Below are 17,036 nucleotides of genomic sequence, written 5' to 3'. Positions count from 1 at the left end.
CTGCCCGGTGCCCGGTCCCGGCACTCAGGCTCACTGCCCGGTGCACAGGCTCACTGCCCGGTGCACTGTCCCGGTGCACAGACTCACTGCCCGGTGCATTGCCCGGTGCCCGGTCCCGGCGTTCAGGCTCACTGCCTGGTGCACAGGCCCACTGCCCGGTGCACTGCCCGGTGCCCGGTCCCAGCGCTCAGGCTCAATGCCCGTTGCACTGTCCCGGTGCACCGCCCGGTGCACTGCCCGGTGCACAGGCTCACTGCCCGTTGCACTGTCCCGGTGCACCGCCCGGTGCACTGCCCGGTGCACAGGCTCACTGCCCGTTGCACTGTCCCGGTGCACTGCCCGGTGCCCGGTCCCGGCGCTCAGGCCCCTCCCCCCCTCCGCCGCTCGGCCCCGCTCGCCCCGGCCGCCCCGGGCCGGGTCCCGCCGCGCCGCAGTGCCGCCCGCAGCCCGCAAGGGGGCGCCGCGGTGGGACCCGGCCTGGGCTGCGGCGCGCTGTCCATCCGTCCAGCAGGGGGCGCGCGCGCCGCGCCTCACCATTGGCTGCGGCGCGCCGGGAGCGAAGGGGCGGGAAAGGGGCAGCGCGGCCCGTTTCGGAAGCGAAGCGCTGATTGGGCGCGGGGCGGAGGGGCCGATGGAAGGCGGACGCTGATTGGTCCCCGCGCTCTCCCCTCACGGAGAGAGACACGGAGCGGGGCCGGTGTCGGGGCCGGGGCCGGGGCCGGCGCCGGCGCCATGGAGGAGGCGGGTTGCGGGGCGCAGTTCCGCGCCGCCGTTCAGGTTATCCAAGGGCTGCCGCGGAGCGGTGAGTAGGGGCCGAGAACGGGGCCGGGGAGCTGCGGCGGCGGCGCGGGTAGCAGCGCCCCGATCCCGCTTCCCGGCTCCGCTGAGGCCGTGTCGCGTCGCAGGTTCGTACCGGCCCTCCTATGAGGAGATGCTGCGTTTCTACAGCTACTACAAGCAGGCGACGGCGGGGTGCTGCCAAGGCCCGAGGCCCGGCTTCTGGGACCCCATCGGGCGGTACAAGTGGTAAGGCCCCGGGGGGGGGGGGGGTGGCCCACTTCTGGTCCGAATTATCCCCCTCCTCCCCGCCTCACGGCCGCTGTCACCCACAGGGATGCCTGGCACAGCCTGGGGAGGATGTCCAAGGAGGAGGCAATGGCAGCTTATGTGGCTGAGATGAAGAAGGTGGCCCAAAAGGTAACGGGGAGGGGGAGAGTGGGTGGGGTGCTCAGTGGTGCCCGTCGCAAGCTGTGTCTGTCCCCAGATCATTGACACGGTGCCCATGGATGAGACGACAGAGGAGATGTTCGGGTACTTTGAGCCGCTCTACGAGGTGATCCGTGACATGCCCCGGCCCCCTGAGGCCTTCTTCAAGAGGAAAGGGGGTGAGTGGGAGCCTCTGCACCCCGCTTGTGCCCAGCGCATCCCTCACCTCTGTGCCACACTCCTCTCTCCTGGCATGTCACTCCTGCCATTCCCTGCTTCTGCACTGGTACAACCGTCACCTCTGGGCTCCGCTCTTCCCCAGGGCACATCCTTCTGCTCTTTTGGTGGGGGCAGGGTGAACGCACCACGTTCCATCTGACTGCCCTGCCATGGTGCTTGTTTGGGCATCATCAAACAAGTGTCTCTTCAAGTCATGCAGGTGCCTTTTCAGTCTGGGCTTTGTCTCTGCAACGCTTTGAGGAGAGAACTTGAGATTTGGCTTCCAAATGCCCCTTGGCCCAAATCCCTGCACACGGCAGAGCCAGGGATCAGCTCCCGTGGAGGGTTGCGGCAGGGAGGCTGTGCTTTCTCTTGGCGCTGGCCCACCTCCGGGCACGGTGGGCTGTGTGCAGGGAGTGCGGGTCATCTGATGTAAACATCTGGATAGGCCAGCCAGTTTTTTCAGCAGAGTGGATGTGGAGAAGCTGGGGTTGAGAAATGGGATTACTGGGACCACCTTGTGCTAGAGAAGAGTCCTTCCCAGCCCTTTCCATGCCTCTGGCTGCCACCTCATGCTGGGGGGTGGCTGGAGATCTGTCCCACCCCTGGAGCAGGGCAGTCCTCGGTGTATCTGGCTTTTGAGAAGCATCTGAGTGCGTGAGGGGCTGGACGTGGTGGTTCGGAAAGGTGTCAGCTACCACGGAGCGAACCTGCCGGCTGTGCATCTGGGTGTTTGCCTGTGCTGTGTCTCCGGTGGATGAGCTCGGCAGCACGTGAGCTTTTGGGGTATATTCGCAGCAGGTGCGTAAACTGTCGGTGCTTTGCTAATGCTGGAAGAGCGCTGACAAACAGACTCGCTCCCCGCCTGTCCCCAGGCATCTGTCCTGTGTCTGACAGCTACTGTCACCCCCTGCTTCCAACAAGGACGCCAAAAACATCTTGCCTGTAAGGCTTGGCCTCAGGATGGCTGCGCCTTCCTGTGGTACCCAGGCACTTGTGTTCTCCATTTTGATGCTGAATCCCTTTAAAAGGCAAATAGACTTAATTTTCACTGGAACGTAAAAGCCGGGTCTAAACTCCTCGTCATTACCCACTTGGGAGCGTCATGCTGCACTAGTGTCACTTACAAATGACACTGTGACAAATCTAAACCTGGCAGTGTCTGTGGAGCGAATGAGCCTGAGGTGCCTGAAACGGTGGTTTAAACCGCTGAACTTCTTAAGCTGTTGAGTCATTTGTGTTAAAGGTTCTCAAAGCCACCTTCAGATTTGGTGTGATTGCACCTTTTGTTACCGATAATCCAGAGGAGAAAGGTGATTTTAGACGCTGTGGCAGGTGACAGCGGAGCGTGGCAGGCGCGGGGCCCTCGGCGGCTGCGGAGCTTTTGGGGGACAGAGGTGCTGCGTGATGGCAGTCTGGCCAGGTTTGGTTTTGTTTATTTACAAAGTCAACACACTGTGAAGTGGCACTTGGAACCCAAATCATGAATGGGTCAGGGTCCCGACGGGTCTCCAGGCAGCGGAGCTTTCACCAGTGTCTTGTACAGGTAGCCCAAGACTCAAGCAAGTGGGAGCGCATGATTAATCCCTTAACGCACAGGCCCAGTGCCGCTCTGCCAGCCCCGTGGGCGCGGGGGGGCCGGTGTTGGAGCCAGGCGTGATGTGCAAGGTGATGGGACCCTGCTGCGCCCACCCACCCCGTGGGGCGGGCTCAGGGGTCGCAGCAGACACGCTGGGGAGGGATTTGGGGACGGTGACGGTCCCTGAGCAAACAGCCCTGGCCCCAGCTCCGGTGCAGGACGAGGGCTGCCCTGGTCCCCCTCAGGGGGTTCAGCCACCTGGGCTGGGCTCGGGGGGGTCCCACGGCCTGGCCCTGCCGTGATGGCGAAGGCAGGCTGGGAACGGCGGAGATGTGCGGGCAAGGCGCGGGCAGGGCAGCGTTGCCACATACCTGCCTGGCCAGGAGCAGGGAGCAAAGTCCTGGGGGCTGCTGGAAGTGCTGCGTGGCTGGGCTTAACCCCGTGGGCTCCGCGGGGCGGTGGGGAGGGCTGGGTCCCCAGGCAGGCAGCTGCCCCGGACCCTGTCTGGGGCAGGCGATGGCAGCGTGCACTGCCTAGACAAGGCTCGCTCTTCTTACGTTAGGCTCTGTTCGTTACCGTGCGTGTGCCGTGCACCCTGCCGGGGGACAAGGACGGTGGCCGTCACCCATCGGTGTTTACCCAGCTCTTGGCCAGAGCCGATCCCTCTGCCTGCTGCCGCAGGGCTCGGGGCACAGGGACTCCCCTGCCACCCCCAGGTGGGCGGGATGGTCTGCACAGGGTCGACCCTGCTGACCGGTTGAGTTTGCGTCGATTCCTGGGCCGTCGGCAAACGGAGCCGGCCCCTCTCCATCTCTGCCAGCTGCTGCACGTGTCTGGAGACTGCCGGCCTGGCTGGCACCAGGGTGTCCCCGTGTCCCCATGTCCCCCAGCCATGCTGAGCCCAGCCCGCAGAGAGCCTGCACCTGCAACGCTTTAACTCTGCTCTGCCCCTTCCCCTCCATGCAGGCAGCCAGGAGCGGACGGCCGACCCCAGCCAGGACGAGCCAGCGAGCAGCCCAGCTCCGGAGCGCCCCGAAGACACCCTGCCCGGGGAGCAGCGGAACGGGCAGCACGTGCCAGGTTGGTCTCCCTGGTGTGGCCAGCGCCCAGCAGAGATCCTGCGGAGGAGGCACCGGCGACGGGGCTGGGCTTCGTCCGCCCGCAGAGCTGTTGGCTTCCGGCATGGCTGGTCCAGCCCTGCCGGTGTGTGAGGTGTTGCCTGAGTCACGGCGAGCTGGAGCTTTTCGTGGGTCCAGCTCTCGGCGCCGGTCTTGACGCTGGGGTAACCCTGGGCGTGTTGGTTTGACTGCGTTGCTCTTACCTGTGCAAAGGGGCCTGATTCTGCTAAACCGCAGTGAGAGGGCGAGGGTGTTTCCCCCACGGACTGGGAAAACGTAACCCTGGAAGGTCCGTGTTCCGGGAGGGGATGTCCTCCCTCAGCTCGAGCCAAGTCTGCCTCTTCCACAGCACCGGGAGCTGCGGGGCCAAGCCCCAGCCCTCCCTGCCTGTGCCGTGGTTAATGCCATTGTCCTGACTCTTCTCGTACAGCCCCTTGTATGCTCGCCCACCCACATCTTGTGCCTCCCCCAAGAGCACGCGCGGCTCTCCCAGCCCAGAGGGGCCTCTCGCTGTGCCCTGGGAGAGTAGGGTGCCCCGGGGAGGCGTTCCTCCCACCACCGGCCCGGCCCTCCCCAAGGAGCATATATGGGCACGGAGCGAGCGCCTGCGTCCAGGCCTTGCCCATCCTCAAGTGCGCCTGGGCTGGCAGTGCGTGGGGAGCTGGGCAGCGTCCCTGCCTGCGCGGCGGGGCGCGCTGTCACCCCGCTGGCACTTGGCATTGCGTGAGCAGTACCTGCTCCCTGCTGGAGCAGCCGGGGCCGTGGATCCCACTGGAAGGGCTCCCCGCCGTGCCGGGGTTTCGGCTGGCTGCCACAGCAGCCCTCTCCCCAGGTGGGAGCCGCGCATGGGCAGAGAAACCCACCCTAAAATGGCACTGTGTGGAGGCATGCCTGCCCGTCAGCAGGGCTCTGCGACACCGTGGGCAGGAGAAGGGGGAATTCGGTCCTTGGATTCACAGCCACGATCTGTGGAGTACTAACAGAGCCGGTTCCTTCCCCCTCTGTGCCTCAGTTTCCTTCTGCCTCGCTTCGTGCACGCAGACACTGCCTCCCTCCCCGTTTGGGGACCTGTTGGCTTGCAGCTGCGCTGAGCTTCTGCTGCCCTCCGGATACGGCCGAAACGCCTCTGCCCGCAGCTGAGCCGTGTGCTTCCCTTCCAGGAGGTGGGCTGGCTCCTGCCACCGAGGCGCTTGAGGGTAGCCAGGTGACCAGTGACTCCGAGGGGGACGTGTACTGCGATACCTTGGAGCAGATGGAGCCTGAGCAGGTAACGGAGGGTTGGGAAGCGCTGGGGTCCTGCCACACCGCGGTGGAGGCTTTGCCTGCTGCCAGCCCTGCCCTGCCTGCACTGCACAGGCAGATCTTTCCGTAACGTCAGCTCCCCCAGCGCTGCGCGCCACCGCGGCACTGCCACGCTGCCGCTCAGCACCGCCATCCTGGCAGCCCGGTGAGACTCCCAAAACCTACGGGGCCACCGGGCTGCACCCCTCTGTGCTTTGTGTCCCTCTTGGAGCCTGGTCCCCGTCACCGAGGGGAGGCTGAGGAGCCCTGGGTGCACCCCGGCACTACCCGCGGCCCCCCTCCCTCCCGCGGCGCAGCTCCGGTGGGGCTGGTGGGCTGCCGGGGCTGGGCGAGGACGGCAGCCCTGAGCGGGGCTGGTGTGGGCACCTTGCTTGCACACCCGCCACTCGCTCTCTGCTCCCTGCTACCGGCAGCTCGGCTGCCACCGGCAGCGCTCGGCATGTGAGGCACTATGGCGAGGCTCGGCGGATCCGGTGGGCAGGAGGGAGGAAGCCGCCTGGCTGCCTGGCTTCTCCCTGGAGCTCTTTCGCCATCTCGAGCCTGGGCACCTCACTTCTCTCTGAGGTTCTGCTCTGTCACCTCCCAAACCATGTGCTAACTGGCATCGCCGGTGGGATTCGGCTTTGCTCAGCCCCACGCGCCCTCCGCCAAAAATGCCACCGCGGGGCGGGGGGAGAGACACCACCACCGCCCCGGCGCTGCCCGCCTCTTGCCTGCCGCACTCCCGCAGCCTCCGGGGAGGGGAGCGGGGGTCTCAGGGCCCTTCTTCTCTCCCCCCGCGCAGGCCGGGCAGCCACTGGGTCTCTCCCCGAACGGCGTCCAGGCCGGGCCTGAGCTGCCAACGCCCCGCGGCGCTGGGCAGGGAGAGCGGGGTGAAGGCAGAAGACTAGAGGGGAGGAGCAGCGCTGGCCTCGCAGCCCTTGGCTCCGAGAGAGGTGGGTGCAGCGTTTGGCTCCTGCGCGCCTTCCCGCTGCTCCCTCCCCACCTCCCGGCGAGCGGGGGCTGAGCGGGGGCTGAGCGGAGAGGTCAGGGCTGCGACCACCGGCAGGGAACAGAGGTTGGCTCTGGCACCCGGAGGCGGGTGTTCAGTAGCCACAAGAAGGCCTGAACGTCCCCTCTCTTCATCCCTTGGTCCCCAAGCAGTTCAGTGTCTTTACCCCTCTAGCACACATCTCCTGTGTTGCCCGTTTCTTGCAACGGTGCTAAATTGCCTAAATTTGGAGGATGCTCTGCTGGCTCCTCTCCAGCAGCCGGGCGGGGAGCGCGGATCCCTGGCTGCCCGTGCCCCGCTCCTGCCCGTGGTCCCCGCTGCCAGCGTCTTTGCCCGGTGCCTTTGGACGTGGGTGGTGTGTGGGGGGGTGAGCTCTCCCCGGGGGGGAGCGGGTGAAGCTGGGCCCTGTGTCCCTGCGGGCACGAGTCCCGGGGACGCCCTGCTCCTGCGGTACCGCTCGCCCAACACCACCCGCCGCTGCTGCCGGCGTCTGGGGGCAAGCAGGCCCCGAGCTGTGCCGCTGCGGAGAGGGGACAAGGAGCCTCCTGCCAACCTCTGCGCCTCTCCCCAGACGCAGCCCCGGGGCTTTCTGCGCCAGGGTGGCATCGTCACCCTCACCTGTGGGCTGGCAGGCGTGGTGCCGTCGCCTCACCTGGGCACAGCCCACCCGTCTCGTGCTTATCTTCCCCCCGTTAATGTTTCCGCCAACCCTCCCGAGCTGCTTGACCTTGGGAGTTAACTTGTAACGAGGCCGACAAAGCCGGGTTGGGCTGTCCCCCGGGGTGCTGGCGTGTGCGGGGCCTGGCAGCGAGCCCCTGCCTGTCTCCCGCTCGCAGCACGGATTATCCGGGTGTTTGCCGGGCTGCGGCCAGGCAGGTTTGAGGCCTCCGCTGAGCCCGAGGGCCTGGCAGGCAGGCAGCTGTGCAGGCAAGGCATCCTGCCTGGCGTTTGGCGTCCCGCCTTCGCCGGGTGAAGCGAGGTGACCCACGTGCACCGCTGCACCCGCTGCCACCAGCACTGCGCGGGGGACATGTGGTGGCCCGTGTTCCCGGGGACAGGCCCGGTGCCGGCTGGCAGAGGGGGACATGGGCTGCTGGGCTGGGGGCTCCCGGCTCTGCCTGGAGCAGCTGCAGTGCGGGCAGAGCCGGCAGCGCGCGAGCAGCCCACGGCGCGGTGCAGGCACCCGATGAGATCCATCGCTCACCATTGGGCGACTGCGTGCAGTCGGGCCGTGCCAGCCCCGGGGGTCCTCGGGGAGCGCTCAGCGGCGCTCAGCCTGCCCTGCCCGGCGCACCGTGTGCCTGGCGCGCCGCCTCTCAGCAGCGGCTCTTTGTGCCCCGCAGATCTCCAGCTCGCCACGGGAGAGCAGGACGCCGGGAGCGCCCCCGAGCTCGCCACGGGGCTGCTGGCGGAGCTGGACGCCCGCGTGGCCAGCACTGTCCGAGCCCTGCAGGACGACATGCGGCGAGTGCTGGAGCGCCTGAGCGAGCTGGAGATGCTCGCCTCCGCGCAGGTACGCTCCGTGCCGCGCGGGGAGCCGCCGCACGCCGCCGCTGGCTGGCAGGGCCGCGATGCCCGCACCGGCGCAGGCCAGGCCGGCGGCGCTTGGCTCCGGTCCCTGCAAACAGGCAGCCCGGGGTGGCTCAGGTGCGGAGACCTGGGGGTTTAGTGACACATCCCGGCAGGGCGGCGGCTGCTGCTGCTCTGATCCGCCCCGGGGTGCAGGCAGGGAGCCGGGGTGCAGGCAGGGAGCTGCTGCCCCCGTCATTCCCATCACCCCTGGGGTCCTGGCCCGGCTGCAGCGCCCGGAGCCCTCGCAGGAGCCCCGAGCGGGCTCGCTGCTCCCCATTCCCTCCCTCTCACGGGGACGCAGGGGCTGGAAAGGGGGTGCCCAGCCCTGCCTGCACCCCAAACCCGCTCCTGTCTTGCAGGGGGACGCAGCCGGGACCGGCCCTGGCCAGCCGCTTGCTGCGCAGGTGAGTTGGAGGTGGGGGCCCCACCGCCCCACGCTGCCCGCCCCGGGGCCCGGCTGCCCCACGGCCCGCGGGGGCCTGGAGACGCGGTGGGGGGTGGGAGGTCGGGGAGGGGTCCCTCAGCTGGGGGGGCAGGAGCCATCCCCGGGGACGCGTCCCCAGTGTGCGGGCGCCAGGGACAACAGTTTGGGCGCAAGATCCGCACGGGATGACGGACGTGACGAGGACTGTTGGGCCGCGACGGTGGCCTGCTGCCGCCCGCCTGTCGGTGGAGGGCTGGGGGGCTCGGTCACAGCGGTGACACCTCTGTCCCCCTCCCCACACCGCCTCTCTCTGTCCCCTCGCCAGGCAGCGTCCCCGTGGCCCCTGACCGTCTCCCCGCGCACCCTGCTCTTCCTCCTCACCTGGCCCTTCGTCACCCAGTGGCTGCTGCGCCGCTGGCAGGGCAGGAAGAGGTGACGGCCGTGTCCCCGCCACCACCGCCGGCCCCAGGACGGGGCGCGGGATGACCCCGCCGTGCTGCCGCCACCGCTGCGTCCCCGTCCTGCTCAGCACCAGCGGGGAAGCGCCGCGGGGTCGCCGAGGGCCTCAGCCAGCCACAGGGTCTCCTGCGGGCCGGGACCCCGGCCCGAGGGAGGGGAAGCCACCGCGCACCGATTGCCACCGGCACTCTCAGGGTCTCGCCAGCACTGCCGGGACGGCGAAGGGACCGGCCGCCCTCGGGGAGCGGCGTGCGGGATGGCCCCCGCGCCCCGAACGGGAATCCCGGGGACCCCCTCGCTACCGCGCACAGACGGAGCGGCTGCCCGCCGGCACCGGGCGCGGGGCCGGTCCCCAGAGACCGGTTCCATGAAGCGCTTGAACACTGAACCTGCCTGAATTAAAGTTGCCTTTTTCCGTCCAGCCCCGGCTGCCTGCTGCCCCGCCGCGGCGAGGGGACCGCCGGGCGGCCCCGGGGCCACCCGCGCCGCTGTCCCCGCAGCGGGACGAGGGCCACGGTGGCAGCTCCCGGCGCTGCCCGGCCCCCGGTTGCGGGGGCACCGTCCGCAGAGCCCGGCCCCAGCCCGGCGGGGACCCGGGCAGGACCCGGCAGCCGCGGCCTCCGGTGCCGCCCCGCCGCTGCCAGCGCCGGCTGCCGCCCCGCTCCGGGGGGCCGGCGGCGGCGGCTGTCACCGGGGCACCCGGGGGACCTTCCCGCCCGCGGCGGGGGGGCTGCAGGGGACCCCCGGGACCGCCCCGCCCGGGACCGGCGGTGCCACCCTGGGGGTCCCCGGCGGCCGCTCCCCCGGGGCCCAGCCGGTGCCGGGGGGGGGGCACAGGGCCCCCCCGTGCCGCGGACCCCTCGTGGGCTGCCCCGCCCCGCCCGCGGGGCCCCAGGGCCCCCCCAGCCACAGACCCCCGGGGCCCCCCCCGCCACGGCTCCCCCACAGCCCCGCCCCCGCCCGTGGGGCCCCGGGGGCTGTGGCGGGGGGGCCCCGGCACTGCGGGGTGGGGTGGGGTGGCGGGACCGGGACGGGGACGGGGACCGGCCCCCGGGCTGCCCTGCCCCCCCTTGCCCCCCCCCCCCCCCCGCGGACGCGGGCGGACCCAGGCGTCCGGGAACGCAGCTCCGCGCCGCCCCCGAAAAAAGGGACGCGGTGCCTTTAAGGACGGACTTCTTTCCGCTCAGGTTTGTTTACATCTCCCTCCGCGCGGCTGCAGCAGCCGCCGCACCCAGACCCTCCGCAGCCCCGGGATTCCTCCGCCCGCCGCCGCCCCCACGGCCCCGGCCCCCGCCACCCGCCCTACCCCCCCCCCGCGCCCGTTGCAGCCCCTTGGGCCGGGCCGGGGCCGCGGCCGGGGCGGGGGAGCCGCAGCGCAGCGTGGAGACCCCTCCGCGCCGCGGGGACTCCTTTCGGGCCGCCCCACGGCCTCGCGGCGGGGGGGGCGAGGGCGCTGCCCTCGGCGCGGCCCTGAAGGTCGCGCGGCCCCGCGCACGGGGGCGCCCCTCCGCGCGTGGTACGGCCCGTCCCGCCCTCGCCCTCTTCGGATTGGCGGTTCCGCGCGCGAGTGACGTCCGGCGCGGCCAATCGCGGTCCCCCTCCCCGCAGCGGCCAGGGGGCGGGGCCGGGCGGGCGGGCCCACCCTCCGCGCCCGCCGATTGGCCGCGGGGCGGCCCCGCCCGCCTGCGGGGAGCCCTGGTGGCGGCGGCGGGCGCGCGGCGGGGCAGCGGCGGGGGCGGGGCACTGCGGGTCGCGGCGCGCGGCGGGGCGGGGCGGGCAGCGCGCCTGCGCGGGGCGGGGCGGGGCGCGCGCGGCTACTTAAGGCGGGGGCGCGGGCGGGGGTCGGGAGGCGGCGGCGGCGGCGGGCGGTGGTGGCGGCAGCGGGGCGGGGCGCGGCGGGGGGAGGCGGTAGCGGCGGCGGCGCGTGCCATGCGCGCGGGGGGGCGGGCCCAGCGGCGTTAACCCCTCGGCGACCGGCGGCGGCGACCCTCGGGGCCTCGGCCCCGCGCCATGGCCCGGGCGGCCTGAGGGCGGCGGGGGGGGGGGGGGGCGGCCCCATGCGGCGCGGGTAGCGCCGGTCCCCGAGGCAGCGGAGCCCAGCGCCATGGCCGAGGCGGCGCCCGCCGAGCCGGGGCCGGAGCCCGAGCCCCAGCGCGAACCGGAGCCCCTTGGCGAGCCCGAGCCCCTTGGCGAGCCCGAGCCGCGGCCGGAGCCCCTTGGCGAGCCCGAGTCCCAGCCGGAGCCCGAGCGCGGCGAGGCACCGGCGGCGGACGGCGAGGCCGGGCGGCTGCCGCCCCCCGGGGCGGAGGAGGCGGCGGAGGGCGCGGGCGGCGCCGAGGGGCGGCCGGCGGCGGGCGGAGCGGCGCGTCCCGGCCTGGGCCCGCGGTACCGGTCGTCGGTGGGCCGCGCCGAGGAGTGGCCGGTGAAGAAGAAGCACCGTCGGCGGCCGTCGAAGAAGAAGCGGCGCTGGAAGCCCTACTCGAAGCTGAGCTGGGAGGAGAAGCAGCAGTTCGACGAGCGGCAGAGCCTCCGCGCCTCCCGGCTGCGCGCCGAGATGTTCGCCAAGGGGCAGCCGGTGGCTCCCTACAACACCACGCAGTTCCTGATGGAGGACCACGACCAGGAGGAGCCCGACCTGAAAACCGGGCTGTACCCGCGGCGAGCGGCCGCCAAGTCGGACGACACGAGCGAGGAGGATTTCCTGGAGGAGGCGGCGGAGGAGGACGGGGGCAGCGACGGGATGGGGGGCGACGGCAGCGAGTTTCTGCAGAGGGACTTCTCGGAGACCTACGAGCGGTACCATGTGGAGAGCCTGCAGAACATGAGCAAGCAGGAGCTGGTGAAGGAGTACCTGGAGCTGGAGAAGTGCCTCTCCCGCATGGAGGAGGAGAACAACCGGCTGAGGATGGAGAGCAAAAAACACGGGGGGGAGGCGGCGGAGAGCCGGCTGCGGCAGCTGGAGCTGGAGGTGGACAGGTTGCGAGCCGAGAACCTGCGGCTGCTGAAGGAGAGGGACCTGCCCCGGCAGGAGAAGGGCCCCTGCAAGCCGGGGGAGTGAGGCCGGGGCCCTTCATGGCGCGGGGGGCGAGGCCGCGCACATCTGTACGCAGGCGAGGCCGCACGCATCTGTACGCAGGCGAGGCCGCGCACATCTGTACAGAGGTGTCGCAGCCCTTTTTAACGGGAGCGAAGCGCAGCCGGGAGCGGGGGCCGAGGCCTCCCCCTTCCTGGGTGGCTCTTTTGGGGCGAGGGGGGGGTTGATGTATTGGTGATGTTTGGGTTATGATTTTTATTTTTTTTTGTGTGTCTAAACCAAAAAAAAAAAAAAAGATCCCCAGGAAAGCTGTAAATTGGCCAAAACTGACTGTAAAAAAAAAAAAAAGTATAGAGATCTAATAAATCTAATTACTTGTAACTGTAATGGTTTCAGTGTGATTTCTAGAAAATAATCAGAATGACATTCCAGAATGGAATACATTTTGAATTATTTTCATCATGTTATAACTGGTCTATGGTGGCATTTGCTTAATTAGCTGTAATTTCTGACTTAGCCCTTTTTGTTATCCCCCCATTTTCAATTCTAATCCTGCTCAGTGAGCTGAAATAGGTAAAAAAAAAAAATACCTGGAAGAGGGACAACAGCTTTTAATATCATGCGTATCCTGGACACTGCTTACCCTTCTCTAATGTATTAATAAGCTAAAGTACATGTGTCTGCCCGAAGGCTCGGTTAAACTTGACTTTCTTTCCTCACAGGGCTGTAGGAAGCCAGGTCAGCTGGCTGAAATAGGGGTAAAAACTGCACAAAAATGTGCTGTAAGCTACAAGTGAGGGAAAAACTTAAAGTTGGAGCAGCCCAGGGAAAAGTTTTGGTAGTCAGCACTTGGCCTCTGAAATGGCTGACGAGGAGGGATGGGTGGAAGGCAAACGTGACAGCTGAGCCTTTCGTTTCCCTGCTGCTGTACCTGAGAGGAGAAGGGGAAGAAGAAGAAAGAAAAAAAAAAAAGAGCAGGAGAAGCTCCAGACAGCTGTGGGAGCTTTTTTTCTGGGGGGGGGGGGGGGGGGGGGGAACCAGGTAAATGAAAGGGCAAAGTAATGGAGGGGCCTGAACCTGCTCTGGTTCTGTGGTGTAATGGGAGGCTGTCGGGCTCAGAACTGGGAGCTGCGTGCATGAAACTGGGACCCGGGGAGCCAGGGGCTCAGCTGGGGTAACCCCCGCAGGCTCTGGCGGGGGAGCCACCTTTGGGAGAAAAGAGGGGGGAGACCGGGGTGGGAGGAGGCCAGGGTGGCCCCGAGCAGCTCAGTGCGGGCGGGCAGCGCGAGTTCGGGGGCTTTAAGGGCTGGGCTTTAAGGCTCACACCTTTTAACAGGAGCCTGGCAAAACCCAGTCTGCTCTGGGGCACACGCTGGCACCGATGGGGAGGGAAAAAGGAAACTATTCGAGGGCTACTTGCTCAAGAGCCCAGTAGCCGCCCGCGCTCCCTTCCCCTCTGCCATGACATCACTCGGCAGAGCCAGCGCCCGGTGCGGCTGCGGAGGGAGGCACTGCCGCGCCGCCCCGAGCCAGACCCGCGGCGAGGCACGGCGAGAGGTAACGAGTTAATCAGGATCTCGCTGGCTGGGAAGAGCGGCGCCAAACCCCCAGTCCTCCGCCTTCATCCCGGGCGCTTCTTTCCAGCGGTTTCTTTGCCCAAACGAGCAATTCCCTCTCCGTATCTGTGCTGTCCCTGATTTTTTTTTTTGTTTTCTTCTGGGACAGGACAACCGCAGGCACGTGTCCAATGGCACTGACTCCGGTGGCGGGTGCTACGCTTCACGAGTACCGTGAAATGTAGTTCTCAGCACCTGCTTACTGCAAAGAACTGAGTATCAGGAAATATTATTAGTCAAATGCAGCATGATGGTTGTTACAGAGGCTGTTGCCAAGTTTAGTGCACCCACAGGGTTTGCCCTCCATCTACTTACCCCAAACTTGTTACATTTAACTCCTAGGAATAAATGGTTTGATTTATCTGCAAATGCTTTAACAAATAGAACTTAAAATAAAAAAAAAACCCCAAACCCTAAAAGTACCGTAATGATCAACTCTCCAACCTGCTCTGACTCCACCAACTGTTCCTCCTTTATTCTGGTCTGTTTTAATGCAGATGCGTGTCCATACGAACCAGGTTACCCCCAGCCCCCGCGGCAGGTGGCTAAGGACAGCACAGCTCCTTGCAAAGGCTCCTTCCAGCTCCCGCGTCCAAACCTCCTGGCAGACACGGCCTGACGGCGTTCAGGGACCTTTGAAACCTGAGTGGCTCAGTAACGGACAGGGAGCTCGCCCGCGCTTCGCCTCCCAGCCGAGGGGAGAGCTCGCCCGCCTGAGCCTCCCTGCGAGCGCTGCCTGGAGCCGGGCTCGGAGCCGGTCCGGAAGGGATGAGCTTGACTGCAGCTCAACTGTTTGAGGCACAAATGCAATCTTCGAGATCGCCAGAGATCGAGGTGCCGCAGTGCTGGCTGTGATGTGGTATCAAAGGGCAGCAATTAGTCCCTCCTGACAAGAAGGCAGCGCGCTGTCTTAACTAGTTGAGGGCAAGTACCTCCCTGGAGGGCAAGGCAGCCGCGCCTGCCAAACCTTTGAAGCACATCCCTTCCCTCCCTACCACCACTTTGGTCTTTCCTGGGTTGCTTGAGCCAACTGGCCTTTATTCCGGCTCCTCCGGTGAGCCCAGGAACGCTGCTGGCGCGGCAGCACCCTTCCGATCTCCCCGAACGGGCTGCGCCTCGGCACGGAGCCCGCGGCGGCAGGAATCTGCCTGTCGGAGCTCCTGCCCGTCCTGACTGTGGGGCTGAGCGGGAGCAAGAGGCTCCGCTGCGGGAGGACAACACCGACGCCGGCTTGGCGGCAAGCAGCCTCGGAAACACGGGGCGTAGAGGGACCCTCTGGGCTAAAGGGCTCTCACAGTTCCTCCCCTGGCAAGGGTTTTCCACTTGCCAAGGAAAGGACTGTATTTCTGACCTGGGGAGAGGCAGAAATTATTGCCCTAACGCAAAAGAAAAGGGGAGTAAAATATCCCACCTGCAGTTACAGCCATTCTTCTTCAACGCGGGGCGAAGCGGTAAGGACAGAGCAGTTCCCTGGAAACGCTGCTGGCTGCAAGAAAATAAAAAAAGGAAGTGGTCCATCTTAACAGCCCGTTAATGCCGCAATGTTGGTGTGAAGTGAAACCCGAATTCTGCCCCTTAACACCCGCTGAGGGGAACGTGCAGCTTGCCTGCCCTCACCTCTGAAGAAGCTTCAAGGAGCGGGCTGCCGGTACTCACCGGCACGGCAATTAGGTCCTGAAGTCTGTTAAACCCGGCTGCTTGACGTTCCAGGTTTTATAGAGCAGGGACACAGTGCTGACAATAACACTTTTGTCCTGCCTACGACTTAACTTGCACTAATTGCATTTAATTCCTTAGCGTGACGTTCTGAGGATATACTTACACTGCTGTCCGGGATATCCTGGTGATTCTCTTGTGTCACAAGGTAAACGGAATTTTGTTAAAAAAAGAGGAGAATCTGCGGCACGGTGAGCCCTGCACATGGAAGAGGTTTTACAGCGCTCGCTGACGAGGCCATCGCCAAAAAGCTGGCGGCTTTTGGTCCATCTGTAACATATCAAATCCTGGCTGTTAGGATCAGGCCCTTCGTGTTCGCTCCCTTCCTGCTCCCACCTGACAAAAAACCCTCTAACAACCCGGGGAGGTGCAAGGCATCCGGCTTGAACTAAGCATAACCCTGATTAGTTTGGCAAAATCAACTTGAAATTAGATCTTCAGGTGTCATGCACATATGAAGACACACACGACAACAAACTCCCAGCTTTTATAATGCAGCAATTTATAAAAATAAGAAGCTTTGCAGTTCAGGACCTAATAAAGCAACGTGGGAGTCAAAAATTGTCAGCAGAGTCGTAACAACAAAGCACCTTCTTCAAAAAAAAGAACACCAAGTGCATAAATGTAAAATAATCCGGTTTTTAACTGGAGGAGCCCACATTTGACAGCACAATCTGCACTTATACCAGAAGCCTCCAAAATCTCACTGTTTTGCATCTAAACCAAGTCCCATTAATGCCAGGGGATGAGCCGGCATTATCTGCCTTTCGCAGAAGGAAGAAAACAGGGCCGAGCCGCTTGCTTAAAGAAACTCGGCCTGTAACGCAACCGGGAACTCGACGCAGAGGCACCGGCTGCCCCAAGCCTCACCACTCATCAGGGAACCGAGCGCAGAGGCTGCTGTCAGCTCAAAAACTCCCCAGCGCTGAGGGTTGTTGTTTTTTTTTTTTTTTTAAAAAAAAAAGGTGGTTTTTCTTTTTAAAAGAACAGGCTTTTTTTCGACTTTGCACAGGAAAAAACCCCTCTCAGTTATTTCCACAGCCCTCGTTTCCACCAGCCAGAGGAGTGGCATTTATAACTCAACGACAAGGTTCGCTCCAGTTTATTATCAGCTTGAAAAGTTACCCCTTCGGCCCCGGCAACAGGCAAACGCTTTTGTTTTCAAGTCTCTCCAAGCACCACAGCAGTAATTGCTGCCTCGCTAGACAGCAGTGAGCGAGGGGAGGCCATATTAACTGTGATCCACTGGATCCGGCCAGGGAGAACCCCCTCTGGGAATCCGGCTGTGGTTTGACTAAAGTGTGTGAAACAAAGGATTAAATTCGAGGGATTATTTTTTCCGCGACGCAGTGCATTAACAGGGTGTTGTGCGATGGCACGGCGGACAACAAGCAGCTTTCACCCTTCCAGGAAACGTGTTTCCTAACCCAAATTTCACTTTCAATATAAAAATGTGCTGTTCCTCCCTGCTTTGCTCCTACCGGGGGTCGGACACGATCCAGCCCCGCAGGGAGCTCGGGCTGCTGCTGCCCAGCAACGTTCAAATACTGTTTAACGCGACTTTTGCTAGAAAAATGTTTTACACACGCACACCCCCCGCCCAGCATTACAGGTGAGGCCGCTTGCGAGCGGAGCCCCGACACGAAAACCCGCAGAGCCCGAGGCAGGGAGGGCCGGGCCGGGGCCCCCCCGCCCCACCGCGCACTCGGACCCCGGACGAGGCCCCGGCACCGCTCCGGGCCTTCCCCGGCTCCAGACGAGGCGCTCCCGGCAGGGATAGGGCTCCCCCCGTCCCCGGAG

At 65.5% G+C, this 17,036-nt stretch overlaps 2 protein-coding genes and 1 long non-coding RNA gene across 3 annotated transcripts; 2 read left to right on the top strand and 1 right to left on the bottom strand.

The window, feature by feature from the left end:
* The first annotated feature begins 919 nt into the window (after positions 1 to 919).
* Positions 920 to 8,847, top strand: ACBD4 (acyl-CoA binding domain containing 4). The gene is made up of 9 exons (XM_075722947.1): positions 920 to 1,026; positions 1,113 to 1,197; positions 1,265 to 1,385; positions 3,971 to 4,084; positions 5,283 to 5,389; positions 6,209 to 6,359; positions 7,759 to 7,928; positions 8,347 to 8,391; positions 8,737 to 8,847. Exons 1-9 carry the CDS (start codon positions 932 to 934, stop codon positions 8,845 to 8,847), a joined length of 999 nt encoding a protein of 332 aa, XP_075579062.1. The 5' UTR covers positions 920 to 931.
* Positions 8,848 to 10,974: 2,127 nt separating this feature from the next.
* HEXIM1 (HEXIM P-TEFb complex subunit 1) lies at positions 10,975 to 12,270 on the top strand. Its single transcript, XM_075722881.1, has one exon. The coding sequence runs from the start codon at positions 10,975 to 10,977 to the stop codon at positions 11,926 to 11,928; it is 954 nt and encodes a 317-aa protein (XP_075578996.1). The 3' UTR covers positions 11,929 to 12,270.
* A 1,663-nt stretch (positions 12,271 to 13,933) lies between these two features.
* LOC142595137 (uncharacterized) lies at positions 13,934 to 16,033 on the bottom strand. Its single transcript, XR_012831715.1, has 3 exons — positions 15,343 to 16,033; positions 14,932 to 15,006; positions 13,934 to 14,369 (listed from the first exon to the last, which is right to left on the bottom strand). It is a non-coding gene; the product is annotated as an uncharacterized LOC142595137 (long non-coding RNA).
* Between the last annotated feature and the right edge of the window lie 1,003 nt (positions 16,034 to 17,036).

Source organism: Pelecanus crispus, chromosome 18, assembly GCF_030463565.1.
Source record: "Pelecanus crispus isolate bPelCri1 chromosome 18, bPelCri1.pri, whole genome shotgun sequence".
Classification (NCBI taxonomy): Eukaryota; Metazoa; Chordata; class Aves; order Pelecaniformes; family Pelecanidae; genus Pelecanus; species Pelecanus crispus.
Note: the sequence above shows the minus strand (reverse complement) of the source record. Positions and strands in the feature narration are given on the sequence as shown.